General features: G+C 42.4%; 1 protein-coding gene across 1 annotated transcript in view; it reads left to right on the top strand.

The window, feature by feature from the left end:
• The window catches only part of LOC110502152 (contactin-associated protein-like 5), a 104,628-nt gene that overhangs the window by 56,548 nt on the left and 32,875 nt on the right, over positions 1 to 15,205 (top strand). Inside the window, exon 4 of the mRNA XM_036959343.2 lies at positions 14,329 to 14,476. Coding sequence (XP_036815238.2) covers positions 14,329 to 14,476 — 148 coding nt within the window. The remainder of the gene's footprint in view (positions 1 to 14,328; positions 14,477 to 15,205) is intronic.

Below are 15,205 nucleotides of genomic sequence, written 5' to 3'. Positions count from 1 at the left end.
AGATTCTCCCATCTGCTCCTGAATATAGGCTATTCACATGGCAGTTAGAGGGGCTATTGCCCTGTTTCCTCCTGCATGTTGTTGGAAGGAAGTCTCTAGATTTTGCTTGCCTGAAGTAGAGTACATTGTGATAAATTGCAGGCCACATGACTTGCCTAGAGAGTTTTCAGCTATACTTTTCGTGGCTGTTTATTTACCACCACAGACAGATGCTGGCATTAAGAACACACTCAGTCAGCTGTATAAGGAAATGAGCAAACAGGAAACCACTCACCCAGAGGCGGCGCTCCTAGTGGCAGGAGACTTTAATGCAGGGAAACTTAAATCAGTTCTACCAAATCTATCAACATGTTAAATGTGCAACCAGAGGGAAAAAATTCTAGATCACCTGTACTCCACACACTGAGACCCGTACAAAGCTCTCCCTCGCCCTCCATTTGGTAAATCTGACCACAATTCTCTCCTCCTGATTCCTACTTACAAGCAAAAATTAAAACAGGAAGCACCAGTGACTCTGTCTATAAAAAAAGGGGTCAGATGAAGCAAATGCTAAACTACAGGACTGTTTTGCTATCACAGACTGGAACATGTTCCGGGATTCTTCCAATGGTATTGAGGAGTCCACCACATCAGTCATTTACTTCATCAATAAGTGCATCGAGGTCGTCGTCTCCACAGTGACTGTACGTACATACCCCAACCAGAAGCCATGGATTACAGGCAACATTCACACTGAGCTAAAGGGTAGAGCTGCTACTTTCAAGGTGCGGGACTCTAACCCACAAGCAACACTGAGGCATGGATGAGAGCATCAGCTGTTCTGGACGACTGTGTGATCACTCTCTCCATAGCCGACGTGAGCAAGACCTTTCTTGCGACTAGCAATCCCGTATCCGGGAGCATAATCATAGCCTCAAGCTCATTACCATAACGCAACGTTAACTTTTCATGAAAATCGCAAATGAAATGAAAGAAATATATTCACTCACAAGCTTAGCCTTTTGTTAACAACACTGTCATCTCAGATTTTCAAAATATGCTTTTCAACCATAGCTACACAAGCATTTGTGTAAAAGTATTGATAGCCTAGCATAGCATTAAGCCTAGCATTCAGCAGGCAACATTTTCACAAAAACAAGAAAAGCATTCAAATAAAATAATTTACCTTTGAAGAACTTTGGATGTTTTCAATGAGGAGACTCTCAGTTAGATAGCAAATGTTCATTTTTTCCAAAAATATTATTTGTGTAGGAGAAATCGCTCCGTTTTGTTCATCACGTTTGGCTAAGAAAAAAACCTGAAAATTCAGTCACTACAACTTTTTTCCAAATTAACTCCATAATATCGACAGAAACATGGCAAACGTTGTTTAGAATCAATCCTCAAGGTGTTTTTCACATATGTATTCGATGATAAATCATTTGTGGCAGTTGGGTTTCTCCTCAGTAGCAAACGGAAAAGTACTGCAGCTGGAGATTACGCAATAATTGCGACGGAGGACACCAAGCGACCACCAGGTAAATGTAGTGTCTTATGGTCAATCTTCCTATGATATGCCTACAAATACGTCACAATGCTGCAGACACCTTGGGGAAACGACAGAAAGTCTAAGCTCATTTGTGGCCCATTCACAGCCATATAAGGAGTCATTGGAATACAGCGCCTTCAAAATCTGGGGCACTTCCTGTTTGAAATGTCATCTTGGTTTCGCCTGTAGCATCAGTTCTGTGGCACTCACAGACTATATCTTTGCAGTTTTGGAAACATCAGAGTGTTTTCTTTCCAAAGCTGTCAATTATATGCATAGTCAAGCATCTTTTCGTGACAAAATAACACGCTTAAAACGGGAACGTTTTTTATCCAATAATGAAATACCGCCCCCAGAGTTCAGAGGTTTTAACAGGTCAACATACACAAGGCTGCGGGGCCAGACGGATTACCAGGACGTGTGCTCCGGATGTGTGCTGACCATCTGGCAGGTGTCTTCACTGACATTTTCCACATGTCCCTGATTGAGTCTGTAATACCAACACTTTTCAAGCAGACCACCATAGTCCCTGTGCCCAAGAACACTGAGGCAACCTGCCTAAATGACAACAGACGCGTAGCACTCACGTCCGTAGCCAAGAAGTGCTTTGAAAGGTTGGTAATGGCTCACATCAACACCATTATCTCAGAAAACCTAGACCGACTCCAACTTGCATACCGCCCAAACAGATCCACAGATGATGCAATCTCTATTGCACTCCACACTGCCCTTTCCCACCTGGACAAAAGGAACACTTATGTGAGAATGCTATTCTTTGATTACAGCTCAGCGTTCAACACCCTCGTACCCTCAAAGCTCATCACTAAGCTAAGGATCCTGGGACTATACACCTCCCTCTGCAACTGGATCCTGGACTTCCTGATGGGCCGTCCCCAGGTGGTGAGGGTAGGTAGCAACACATCTGCCATGCTGATCCTCAACACTGGAGCTCCACAGGGGTCCGTGCTCAGTCCCCTCCTGTACTTCCTCTTCACCCACGACTGCATGGCCAGGCACGACTCCAACACCATCATTAAGTTTGCAGACGACACAACACTGGTAGGCCTGATCACAGACAACGACGAGACAGCCTATAGGGAGGAGGTCAGAGACCTGGCCGTGTGGTGCCAGAATAAGAACCTATCCCTCAACATAGCCAAGACTAAGGAGATGATTGTGGACTACAGGAAAAGGAGGACTGAGCATGCCCCCATTCTCCTCGATGGGGCTGTAGTGGAGCAGGTTGAGAGCTTGAAGTTCCTCGGTGACCACATCAACAACAAACTAGAATGGTCCAAACACACCAACACAGTCGTGAAGATGATGAAGCCTATACCCCCTCAGGAAACTAAAAAGATTTTGCATGGGTCCTGAGATCCTCAAAAGGTTCTACAGCTGCAACATCGAGAGCATCCTGACTGGTTGCATCACTGCCTGGTACGGCAATTGCTCGGCCTCTGACCGCAAGGCACTACAGAGGGTAGTGCGTACGGCCCAGTACAACACTGGAGCTAAGCTGCATGCCGTCCAGGACCTCTACACCAGGTGGTGTCAGAGGAAGGCCCTAAAAATTGTCAAAGACCCCAGCCAGTCATAGACTGTTCTCTCTACTACCGCATGGCAAGTGGTACCGGAGTGCCAAGTCTAGGACAAAAAGGCTTCTCAACAGTTTTTACCCCCAAGCCTTAACTCCTGAACAGGATATCAAATGGCTACCCGGACTATTTGCATTGTGTGCCCCCCCACCCCCCAAAACCCTCTTTTTACGCTGTTGCTTCTTTCTGTTTATCATATATGCATAGTCACTTTAACCATATCTACATGAGCATACTACCTCAATCAGCCTGACTAACTGGTGTCTATATGTAGCTTCGCTACTTTTATAGCCTCGCTACTGTATATAGCCTGTCTTTTTACTGTTGTTTTATTTCTTTACTTACCTGCTCACCTGACACCTTTTTTGCACTATTGGTTAGAGCCTGTAAGTAAGCATTTCACTGTTGTATTTGGCGCACGTGACAAATAAACTTGGATTTTATTTGAAGACCAAAGCAAAGGTAATATGATGTTTGGGACAAGTCATGCTTTTTGATAATCATAGATGGATTCATATTTCTCCCAAAAATAAATTAGTCACATAACCACATGGTTTTGTTCAGGCATTTTAGTTCGCTTCACATTTGGCAATGTGAAACCAAAAGGACAAAATGAATAAAATGCAGATAATCAAGTTCTGATTTGAACTCTCAGAAAGAGGTGTGAAAACACCCTTTTTGTCCTTAGCCTCTGGGGTGTTTGAGAGCGAGCAGAAGGTTAAACCTCTTTATCTTTGTTCTGCTCTCATCAGAGATGCCACGCTTTGTGGGGAAAACCATTAGGAGGATTCAGACTGTAACTTGCTTTTTATCTCATTGCTTAAAATCCTTGTGAAGGAGACATTTTGTTAAGTTTGACGGTAGTGTGGGATGAAGTGTGGCTGTACTCTACTCACTGACTCACTGCACATTCATCCTATTCGCCCTCTAATATGATTGTATCGCTAGTGCTTGGTTAGCACGTGTACATAATTGAGTTAACAACAAAAAATAAACTGTTCATGATGTTTTAGTGGACATACATTATTTAAAACCTTTTGTGTTCACTCCATTTATGTCAAATACAACTCAACATTCTTGCATTTTCTGCCATTCAGAATATTTCTTAAGATGTCTCGGGGACAAATGTGTTTGCACATTAGCAATTCTCAAGAGTTTCTATCACATGGTGTATAATTTACAGTAGTTGAAGTTACAAGTGCAGACAGCATGTCCAGTCCACTATGGCAATATCTATTGAATTATTTATTATCTTCTATGTCTTTAAAAATACATTATTTACACTCATGTGGGATAATGTTGAAGTAATGGTGTAGTGTATGAACCATACTTGACATGCTCCCACTACCCCAGCGTTATCAGCACCATGCTCCCACTACCCCGGCGTTACCAGCACCATGCTCCCACTACCCTGGCGTTACCAGCATCATGTTCCCACTACCCTGGCGTTACCAGCACCATGCTCCCACTACCCTGGTGTTGCCAGCATCATGCTCCCACTACCCTGGCGTTACCAGCACCATGCTCCCACTACCCTGGTGTTACCAGCAAAATGGGCTACAAAGGGTGTGTGGTGTTAATTGGAATGATTCTTCAGTACGTTACAGTAAGTTGCTGTAGAGGGAGTTACAGTATGTGGCTGTAGAGGGAGTTACAGTAAGTGGCTGTAGAGTGAGTTATAGTAAATGTCTGTCGAGGGAGTTACAGTAAGTGTCTGTCGAGGGAGTTACAGTAAGTGTCTGTCGAGGGAGTTACAGTAAATGTCTGTCGAGGGAGTTACAGTAAGTGGCTGTCGAGGGAGTTACAGTAAGTGTCTGCCGAGGGAGTTATGGTAAGTGTCTGTCGAGGGAGTTACAGTAAGTGGCTGTCGAGGGAGTTACAGTAAGTGGCTGTAGAGAGAGTTACATAAAGTGGCTGTCATGAGTTACAGTAAGTGGCTGTCGGGAGTTGCAGTTAGTGGCTTTCGGGAGTTACAGTAAGTGGCTGTCGAGGGAGTTACAGTAAGTGGCTGTCTAGGGAGTTACAGTAAGTGACTGTCGGGAGTTACAGTAAGTGTAGAGTGAGTTACAGTAAGTGGCTGTCGAGGGAGTTACAGTAAGTGACTGTCGGGAGTTACAGTAAGTGACTGTCGGGAGTTACAGTAAGTGACTGTCGGGAGTTACAGTAAGTGTCTGTAGAGTGAGTTACAGTAAGTGTCTGTAGAGTGAGTTACAGTAAGTGTCTGTCGAGGGAGTTACAGTAAGTGTCTGTCGAGGGAGTTACAGTAAGTGTCTGTCGAGGGAGTTACAGTAAGTGTCTGTCGAGGGAGTTACAGTAAGTGTCTGTCGAGGGAGTTACAGTAAGTGGCTGTCGGGAGTTACAGTAAGTGGCTGTCGAGGGAGTTACAGTAAGTATCTGTCGAGGGAGTTACAGTAAGTGTCTGTCGAGGGAGTTACAGTAAGTGACTGTCTAGGAAGTTACAGTAAGTGGCTGTCTAGGGAGTTACAGTAAGTGGCTGTCAAGGGAGTTACAGTAAGTGGCTGTAGAGTGAGTTACATGAATTGGATGTGGAGCCAATAGAATTAGAACGAGAGCTCCGTCACATGCTGGGGCTCCTGAGGGGCGCAGCGGTCTAAGGCATTCCATCTCAGTGCTAGAGGCGTTACTACAGACAGGTCTGATTCCAGGCTGTATCACAACCGGCCGTGATTGGGAGTGCCAATGGGCGGCGCACAATTGTCCCAGCGTTCTCCGGGTTTGGCCGGTGTAGGCCGTCATTGTAAATAAGAATGTGTTCTTATTAGTCCTGTATTGACGCTTTGCCTGTTTCATAGTTTGTCTGAGGCCATAGCGGGATTTCTTATAAGCGTCCGGATAAGTGTCCGGCTCCTTGAAAGTGGCAGCTCTAGCCTTTAGCTCGGTGAAGATGTTGCCTGTAATCAATGGCTTCTGGTTGGGATATGTACGTACGGTCACTGTGGGGACGACGTCGTCAATGCACTTGTTGATGAAGCTGGTGACTGAGCTGGTATACTCCTCAATACCATTGGATGAATCAAGGAACATATTCCAGTCTGTGCTAGCAAAATAGATGATAACTGTTCCATTTATTTTATGAAAGCTATAGCTTTTTAGCCATCAAACCTACCTCTCTACTCTTGTTGTAATTTCAATGTGCTGCTTTGAAATCAGTCAAATAGTTAATGATTTTTCAGTTAGTTAATTGAAAACAAAGAACATGCCAGTTGCCTGGTGTCAATCAACAAGACACAGAGGAGACAACATCTGCTGAATAGTCATGCCATTCACTTCTTTGTTAATGTAAGAAGACAAAAGGTGTCATTTGCTTTTGAAACCTGCCTACAGAAACAGAAGTGGTAGCTAATTAGTGAGACATCCCTAATAAAGCGAACCAGAGGTGGGCGACCACAGTTTGACACTGTACGCCACACAGAGAATTGACATCTGTCTGGGAAGGGAAGTTGGAAGGTAATGGCCTGCTGATGGCAGTGCCGGCTGAGAGGGCTAATGAGAACACCAGCTGCCTGCATCTGCCAGGTTGCAGCAACTCTGCACCTGTAAGTTTACATGGTATTATGTGCTGCGTATGAAAATAGCAGTTTTGTTGCACTAAAGATATACACACATTGACATAGGCACTTTCTCAACACTCTCAATCTCTCCGTTCTCTCACTCTCTGTGACACACACATAATAACGTGCATGCACTGCAGATACGCACATATGCACGCACACAACCACATCAACACCCACAGCCACAAGACAGAGACAGAGGTTCAGTCCTTTTATCTCTGCCCTGTGCCAGACCAGGTCACAAGGGCAACATGATTATCTATTCTTGCAACTCTCAGCTGTCGTTGTCTTTTAGAGTCACACAGCCAGGCCAGCACTGCAATGGCACAACACGGAGTATGGTTCTTAAAGTTAGGAACGACAGGATGGCACTCATGAACCAGCTGCTATTGATCCAATTAGAAAAAGTCAGGGAGAAAAGAAAATGACTGACTGTGAGTGAGTGAGTGACCTGTGGTGTGTTGGAAATTAGTTCACTTTTGGTTTTTGTGTTTCCAATCAGTTACTTTGAGGATGTAAGCTCAGTACAGTCTTTGGTTTTCAGAGAAAATGTATGCGATCTGCTCCAAATGTGCATAACATCATAAAGCTATGTGTGCAGTTCCAATGTTAATGTATGTTCACGTAAACCCCTCTGAGCTTGTTAAGAAAGTAGAATTGTTCCATCAATTTGCCAATTGTTCTACCCCTGGAGTGAAACAGTGTGTAGAACAAAATCGAATGAGCTTGGTGTGTTGTGCTGTTGAAAACACACTGTTACAGCTGCTCTACAGTAATGAGGGGATATAAACCTTATTCAGATATCATCTCTACGATCCTTCGGGAAGAGGCTGTTGAGGTGCTGTTGTTTTTGTCTCCTTCTTTACTTCCTGCCGTATATACACTCAGTGTACAAAACATTAACAACACCTTCCTAATATTGAGTTGCACCCCTTCCTTTTGCCCTCAGAACAGCCTCAATTTGTCGGGCATGGACTCTACAAGATGTTCGAAAGTGTTCCACAGGGATGCTGGCCAATGTTGACTCCAATGCTTCCCATGGTTGTGTCAAGTTGGTTGGATGTCCTTTAGGTGGTGGACTATTCTCGATGGACACGGGTAACTGTTAAGTGTGAAAAACCCAGCAGCGTTGCAATTCTTGACACAAACCGGTACGCCCGTCACCTACTACCACACCCTGTTCAAAGGCACTTAAATATTTTGTTTTGCCCATTCACTCTCCGAATGGCACACATACACAATCCATGTCTCAATTGTCCCACGGCTTGAAAATCCTTCTCAATCTACACCGATTGAAGTGGATTTAACAAGTGACATCCATAAGAGATCATAGCTTTCACCTGGATTCACCTGGTCAGCGTACAGTATGTCATAGAAAGAGCAGCTGTTCTTAATGTTTTGTGTTCTCAGTATATTTTTAATCATTGATTGACATGCCTGTTAGCTATGAATAGTAAGTCAACATTTGGTGAAATGTATTTTACTAGTTTGTGACCCACTGACACACAGCCTGCTATAAACAACAACACACACTGGAAATGAACCGAACAGCGCCCTCGGCAGAGGGATTCTGTAAGATTTGGGTAATTAGAGTAAATTGCCCTTGTGCCATATCTTCTCTATACTCTAAATATTTGGTGAACAGAATGGGATAAGTCTTCTGTGTTCCCTACAGAATGTTGAGTAAATGCTTGATGAGCTACTGTGTAGTTATTTGATCGGTGTAACTCTGTGCAATGTGTGATTTTAAAATGTAGGCTGATTCGATAATACAAGAACCCATTACAATAGGAAGATTATCAGGGGGATATATACAGTACCAGTCAAAAGTTTGGACACCTACTCATTCAAGGGTTTTTCTTTATTTTTACTATTTTCTACATTGTAGAATACTAGTGAAGACATCAACACTATGAAATAACACATATGGTATCATGTCATAACCAAAAAGGTTTTAAGCAAATCAAAATATATTTGAGATTCTTTAAAGTAGCTACCCTTTTCCTTGATGACAGCTTTGCACAATCTTGGCATTCTCTCAACCAACTGCATGAGGTAGTCACCTGGAATGCATTTAAATTAACAGGTGTGCCTTGATGAAAGTTAATTTGTGGAATTTCTTTCCTCAATGTGTTTGAGCCAATCAGTTGTGTTCTGATAAGGTAGGGGTGGTATACAGAAGATAGCTCTATTTGGTAAAAGACCAAGTCCATATTATGGCAAGCGGTCAAATAAGCTAAGAGAAACAACAGTCCGTCATTACTTTAAGACATGAAGGTCAGTCAATTCGGAACATTTCAAGAACTTTGAAAGTTTATTCAAGAGCAGTCGTAAAAACCGTTAAGCGCTATGATGAAACTGGCTCTCATGATGAACGCCACAGGAAAGAAAGACCCAGAGATACCTCTGCTGCAGAGGATACAGTTTGTTAAAGTTAACTGAACCTCAGATTGGAGCCCAAATAAATGTTTCTCAGAGTTCAAGTAACAGACACATCTCAACATCAACTGTTCAGAGGAGACTATGTGAATCAGGCCTTCATGTTCCAATTGCTGCAAAGAAATCACTACTAAAGGACACCAATAAGAAGAAGATACTTGCTTGGGCCAAGAAACATGAGCAATGGACATTAGACCGGTGGAAATCTGTCCTTTGGTCTGATGAGTCCAAATGTTATATTTTTGGTTCCAACCGCCGTGTCTTCGTGAGACGCAAAGTAGGTGAGCGGATGATGTCCGTATCTGAAGCATGGAGGAGGTGTGGGGGTGCTTTGCTGGTGATGCTGTCTGTGATTTATTTCAAATTCAAGGCACACTTAACCAGCATGGCTACCACAGGATTTTTGCAGCAATACGCCATCCCATTTGGTTTGCGCTTAGTGGGACTATCGTTTGTTTTTCAACAGGACAATGACCCAGCACACTGTTTGTGTAAGGGTTATTTGACCAAGAAGGAGAGTGATGGAGTGGTGCATCAGATGACCTGGCCTCCACAATCACCCAACCTTAACCCAATTGAGATGGTTTAGGATGAGTTGGACCACATAATCAAGGAAAAGCATCCAACAAGTTCTCAGCATTTGTAGTAAATAATTCAATACTGTTGGAAAAGCATTCCAGGTGAAACTGGTTGAGAGAATGCCAAGAGTGTGCAAAGCTGTCAACAAGGCAAAGGGTGGCTACTTTGAAGAATATAAAATATATTTTGATTTAACACTTTTTTTTTATTACTACATGATTCCATATGTGTTATTTCTTGTATCTACAATGTAGAACATATTAAAAATAAAGAAAAGGACATGTTTTGAATGAGTAGGTGTGTCCAAACTTTTGACTGATACTGTACATGTACTTGATCCCCAATTAAAGTTGATTTCCTGGCATTCAAGCCTTCAATAGGGATGTTTCACATTGGAGTGTATGTACTCTTAGCTGACGTAGGGACCTTGTCTTGAGAGAGGAAGAGTAGAGGCGTAATGAACGGGGAGGGAGGCCATCGGTTCAGGGTGGATACAGGATAGAAATAATCAAGTCACTGTGGGGTTAGGAGCTGTTTATGTGGACAGTGACTAACATGAAGCTCTGGTCCAATGGGAGGTCTTTTGTCCTCTCAAGAGTTCCAGATATTCTGGTTTACATCTGCACAATAATTGGACAGAACCTCTAACCTGGAAAAGAACATGTCATCTTGGAGTGCTGTGACGATCTACATAGGAAATGGATATATTGACACCTTATGAAGTACAACTCAACTATTGATTGCAATCAAGGGAATAATTTAATGTCCAGTCAAACTACCTTTGGGAAATAAGAGATTTAATTGTTTTGACTGGATGAGCTCAGTTTCAGCTGTTTTCCCTTGAAAAAAATAGGAATTATTTCAGGGTCCATCCGTTTGTTACTTCCTCACAGGTATTATATAAATACTGAAAAACAAAAGGTCTACACACTGTTCCTCCCTGGAAAGCAATTATCTGGAATTGCAATAAAGAGGAGACATTTATTTGTCATCAAATACCATTTCACTATTTCTTCTAAACTCTGGCTTTATCCTGGTCGATATTCTGTGCAGAAAACCTCAACTATTATAGTTTGAGCTACTGTAGTAGCTACTGTACTCTACTGCCTGCCTGAAGGATATAAGGGTTAGTTTAGCTGATTTTTCTCTAATAATAATAGTAGGCCTGTGTTTGGTGGTTATTGTGGTAAATTGCTGTAATCATCTCATGGATATTGAGAAATATATTTTGCCATATTTTGGTGAAGCAAACAATTTTCTAATTTAATTAGCTAAATAAGTTACTTTACATTGTGGAGGATATGCATTGCAGTAGCCTGCATGGTCTGAATGGATGAGTAAACCCTAGCGAGTTTCCAAATGCTTATCTTGCATAGACATGAGTTACAATGCATTTGTAAGTGCTTAGCTTGCACCTCTTCTAAAATACTGTCACCAGGCTCCACTTAAATGGACTCAGAAAAGCATGTGCATAAATCACAATAACAGCCTAAATAGTTGACTTGCAGGACTGTCTCTTTGTCTACCAAGAGACCAGTCTTTATGTACTCTCCTTCAGAGAGGTGACACTCCACCTCCATTCTACTGCATGCATTCCGTGTGTGTGTGTGTAATTTGTGCCTCTTATACTACCTCCCCATGTGCTTTTGTGTTTTCAACTGCAGGGAGAAGTGAATTAATGACCCTGTTGGACTATTCACAAAGTCTGGAGCCCCAGTGTCAACAATCCATCTTTCCTTTACTCTGTGATACACATCATTATCCATTTAGTTCGTCACCTGCCTTGAATCCGTTATGACGGTCGCTTGTGATCTGTCATCCCAGTTTCTTTTATTTTTTTTTCTCTACTCTCTCCTTCTCTTTCACTCCGTTCATCACCCTCAGCCTCCCAATACAGGTTGTTGATGCAGTGGAGGTTACAGGGATAGGGGGATGGAAATGAAGAAGAATAATGACATCTCACATTCTCAGAGAAAGGTCATTTTTATCTCCCTGGGAGCAGACGATATGTGGTACCATTTTTATTTTCTTCTTCACAGTCACTACTTGCCACAGTGCCCCCCCCCCCCCCCCCCCCCCCCTCTGAGTAGTGTGGTCGTGCACTGGTGGAAATTCTCACCATTCCAACCCACGCAACATGACCCACGCAACACATGTGATCTTTTTCATATTAAGGCAGAGTCATTTGGAGAGAGTTTTGCTTCGTCGCAACATAGTAATGTTTCATACCTTTCCCATTTCGTGGGAACTACATCCATTTATATTTACGATCCAAACATTTGTCCTAGAAGACACAAAACCCTTTTCAATTCATGGCTGAAAGGCATTTTCCTAGACAAGATACAAGGTCAGTTCAGACATACGTGGTTAACATTGACTCACTTGATAACAGAGCTGTAATTGCTCTCCGGTTTTGTTTAAAGAACACAGTTCCCTCAAGATTTTCCTTTTTCCTGTATAGTATACACTACCGTTCAAACGTTTGGAGTCACTTAAAAATGTCCTTGTTTTTTAAAGAAAAGCAAAAGAAATGTGTCCATTAAAATAACATCAAATTGATCAGAAATACAGTGTAGACATTGTTAATGTTGTAAATAACTATTGTAGTTGGAAACGGCTGATTTTTAATGGAAAATCTACATCGGCGTACAGGGGCCCATTATCAGCAACCATCACTCCGGTGTTCCAATGGCACGTTGTGTTAGCTAATACAAGTTTATAATTTTAAAGGCTAATTGATCATGAGAACAAATAAAACATGGAAATATCACAATGATTATATTTTTTCCTAGGGTGACCCACAACATTAGAAAAAGTGAAACATCGCCTTAGTTCATATTTCCATTAAAGCTGTACACCACCAGGGTACATAGATTGTCTTAGGGTCATTTTTGACCCGGCAGTTATCAAATCATTTACACACCACAAAAACCACACACACACACAATGAGAAATTGAGATTGTGTGCTACTGATTGAACTCAACCAGCAGCTCCTGAAGAGGAGGATCACCATGGTTGGCACAGTTAGAAAGAACAAGTCTGAGCTCCCCCCTGCACTCCTCACAACAAGGGGGAGAGAGGCCTTCTCATCAAAGTTTGCCTTCACCATCACTCTAGTTTCTTTCCTCCCGAAGAGGAACATGAATGTGGTCCTCCTGAGCACATTGCACAAAACGGCTGAGATCAGTGATCTTCGACGACAGGAAGCCCGCCATCATGCTGGACAACAACCACAACAAAGGAGGCGTGGACAACCTGGACAAGGTAATATGAATTTACAGCTGCATGAGGATGACTGGCCCCTGGTCATCTTCCATAACATTATTGATGTGTCCTCATACAATAACTTTGTAGTATGGAACAAGTTCAACCCATCAGCCTCTGCAGTGCTTGTGAAAGCTGTTCAGGGGGCTGAATCTTGTCCTGATCCACTTGAGGCTGCAGCTGGGGCAGGCAAGAGGAGGAGATGCCAATTATGCCCCCCAAAGAAGGAAATATATCTGCAAAGTCCATGCACACACTCTTGCATATTGTCCTACATGTGCTAATTAGAGTTGATTGATTCATGTTCTTCACGTTTTTGTTTTGAATCTCTATTATTTTATTCTTATTTATTGTTGTTGTTTTTACACCTTGTGGGTGTGAGCATTGGCTCAAAAAATGGTAGAAGACTAGTATTTTGTAGTTGAATTCCTCATTGTACAGTATATAAGAATTTATCACTATGTTGCCAAATAAAGTTCAAGTTTCTCTTCAATAAAATGCATTTGAAACTACTTTCTGCACATTTCGGCTACTTTCTTAGGCTTTACAAGTGCTATCTCTTGCTAAAAAAATTATGTTTACACCTATGCAGTACCTTTAGCAGTACTAACAATAAACCTCTACTTTAGTAAAGAAAACAATCATGACAGGTGTGTTGTAATAAAAATGAGTGGTTTCCACTGATTTAAATGCAATCTTTCTGCATTGTGAAGACGGACAACCCAGATGTTCACCAAGTTTGACAGGTGGTTTCTTCATGCAAAATAGATTTGGGTTTTCAAATTCAATTAAGCTGCTTTATTATAGGGGTGCAGTGAAGGTAGGTCATTTTTGACACTTAGGACAAGGGGAGTATAGAGAATGTTAAGTCTACACAAGGGTTAAGAAGGAAATACATTCCACAGATTAACTTTTAAGATGGCACATGTCTTAATTGAAATGCATTCCAGGTGACTACCTCATGAAGCTGGTGGAGAGAATGCCATGAGTGTGCAAAGCTGTCATCAAGGCAAAGGGTGGCTATTTGAAGAATCTCACATATAATATATATTTTGATTTGTTTAACACTTTTTTGGTTACAACATGATTCCATATGTGCTATTTAATAGTTTTGACGTATTCACTATTATTATAAAATGCAGAAAATAGTCAAATTAAGGAAAATGAAAACCCTTGAATGAGTAGGTGTTCTTTAACTTTTGACCGTAGTGTATATATTAAATACGTATTTATATATTTTTGTTGGCGTTTCCCTGCTGCCTGTTCTCCTCTCCCTCTCCTCTTACTCCTCTCTCTCCTTACTCTCTTTCTCCTCCCTACTCTCTTCCTCCTCTCTCCATCTGTCTGCAGAGGTTTGTGGGGAATGTGAATGCTGACGGTGTCGTCCACCACAAGTTGTCCCACTCTATCAGAGGCCGCTTCCTGCGCTTCGTCCCCCTGGACTGGAACCCCAGTGGCTGGGTGGGACTCAGAGTGGAGGTCTACGGCTGTGCCTACAGTGAGTGATCAGACCACCAGCCCTTACATTCAGACCATATAAGCAGTGCCTACAGTGAGTGATCAGACCACCATCCCTTACATTCAGACCATATAGGATGTGCTTATATTAAAGTGACCACCAGCCCTTACATTCAGACTATATAGGCAGTGCCTACAGTGAGTGATCAGACCACCAGCCCTTACATTCAGACCATATAAGCAGTGCCTACAGTGAGTGATCAGACCACCATCCCTTACATTCAGACCATATAGGCTGTGCTTATATTAAAGTGACCACCAGCCCTTACATTCAGACTATATAGGCAGTGCCTACAGTGAGTGATCAGACCACCATCCCTTACATTCAGACCATATAGGCAGTGCCTACAGTGAGTGATCAGACCACCATTCCTTACATTCAGACCATATAGGCAGTGCCTACAGTGAGTGATCAGACCACCATCCCTTACATTCAGACCATATAAACAGTGCTTACATTAAAGTGTCCACCAGCCCTTACATTCAGACCATATAGGCTGTGCCTACAGTGAGTGATCAGACCACCATCCCTCACATTCAGACCAAACACGTTCAGCTAATATCATAATGCCTACAGTAAGTAGCCCCTCCACCCATTACATCCAGAACACCCTACTTCTGTGTATAACCTTGAATGAAAGCAGGATGTTTGAGGACAACTGCAGAAATATAGTAGATAGGATTTTGATATTGATGCAATTCTCTCTTT

The sequence above is a fragment of the Oncorhynchus mykiss genome, chromosome 22 (assembly GCF_057628025.1).
Source record: "Oncorhynchus mykiss isolate SJ-2025 chromosome 22, ASM5762802v1, whole genome shotgun sequence".
Classification (NCBI taxonomy): domain Eukaryota; kingdom Metazoa; phylum Chordata; class Actinopteri; order Salmoniformes; family Salmonidae; genus Oncorhynchus; species Oncorhynchus mykiss.
The sequence above is the reverse complement of the archived record's forward strand: the minus strand, read 5'-3'. Positions and strand labels throughout refer to the sequence as shown.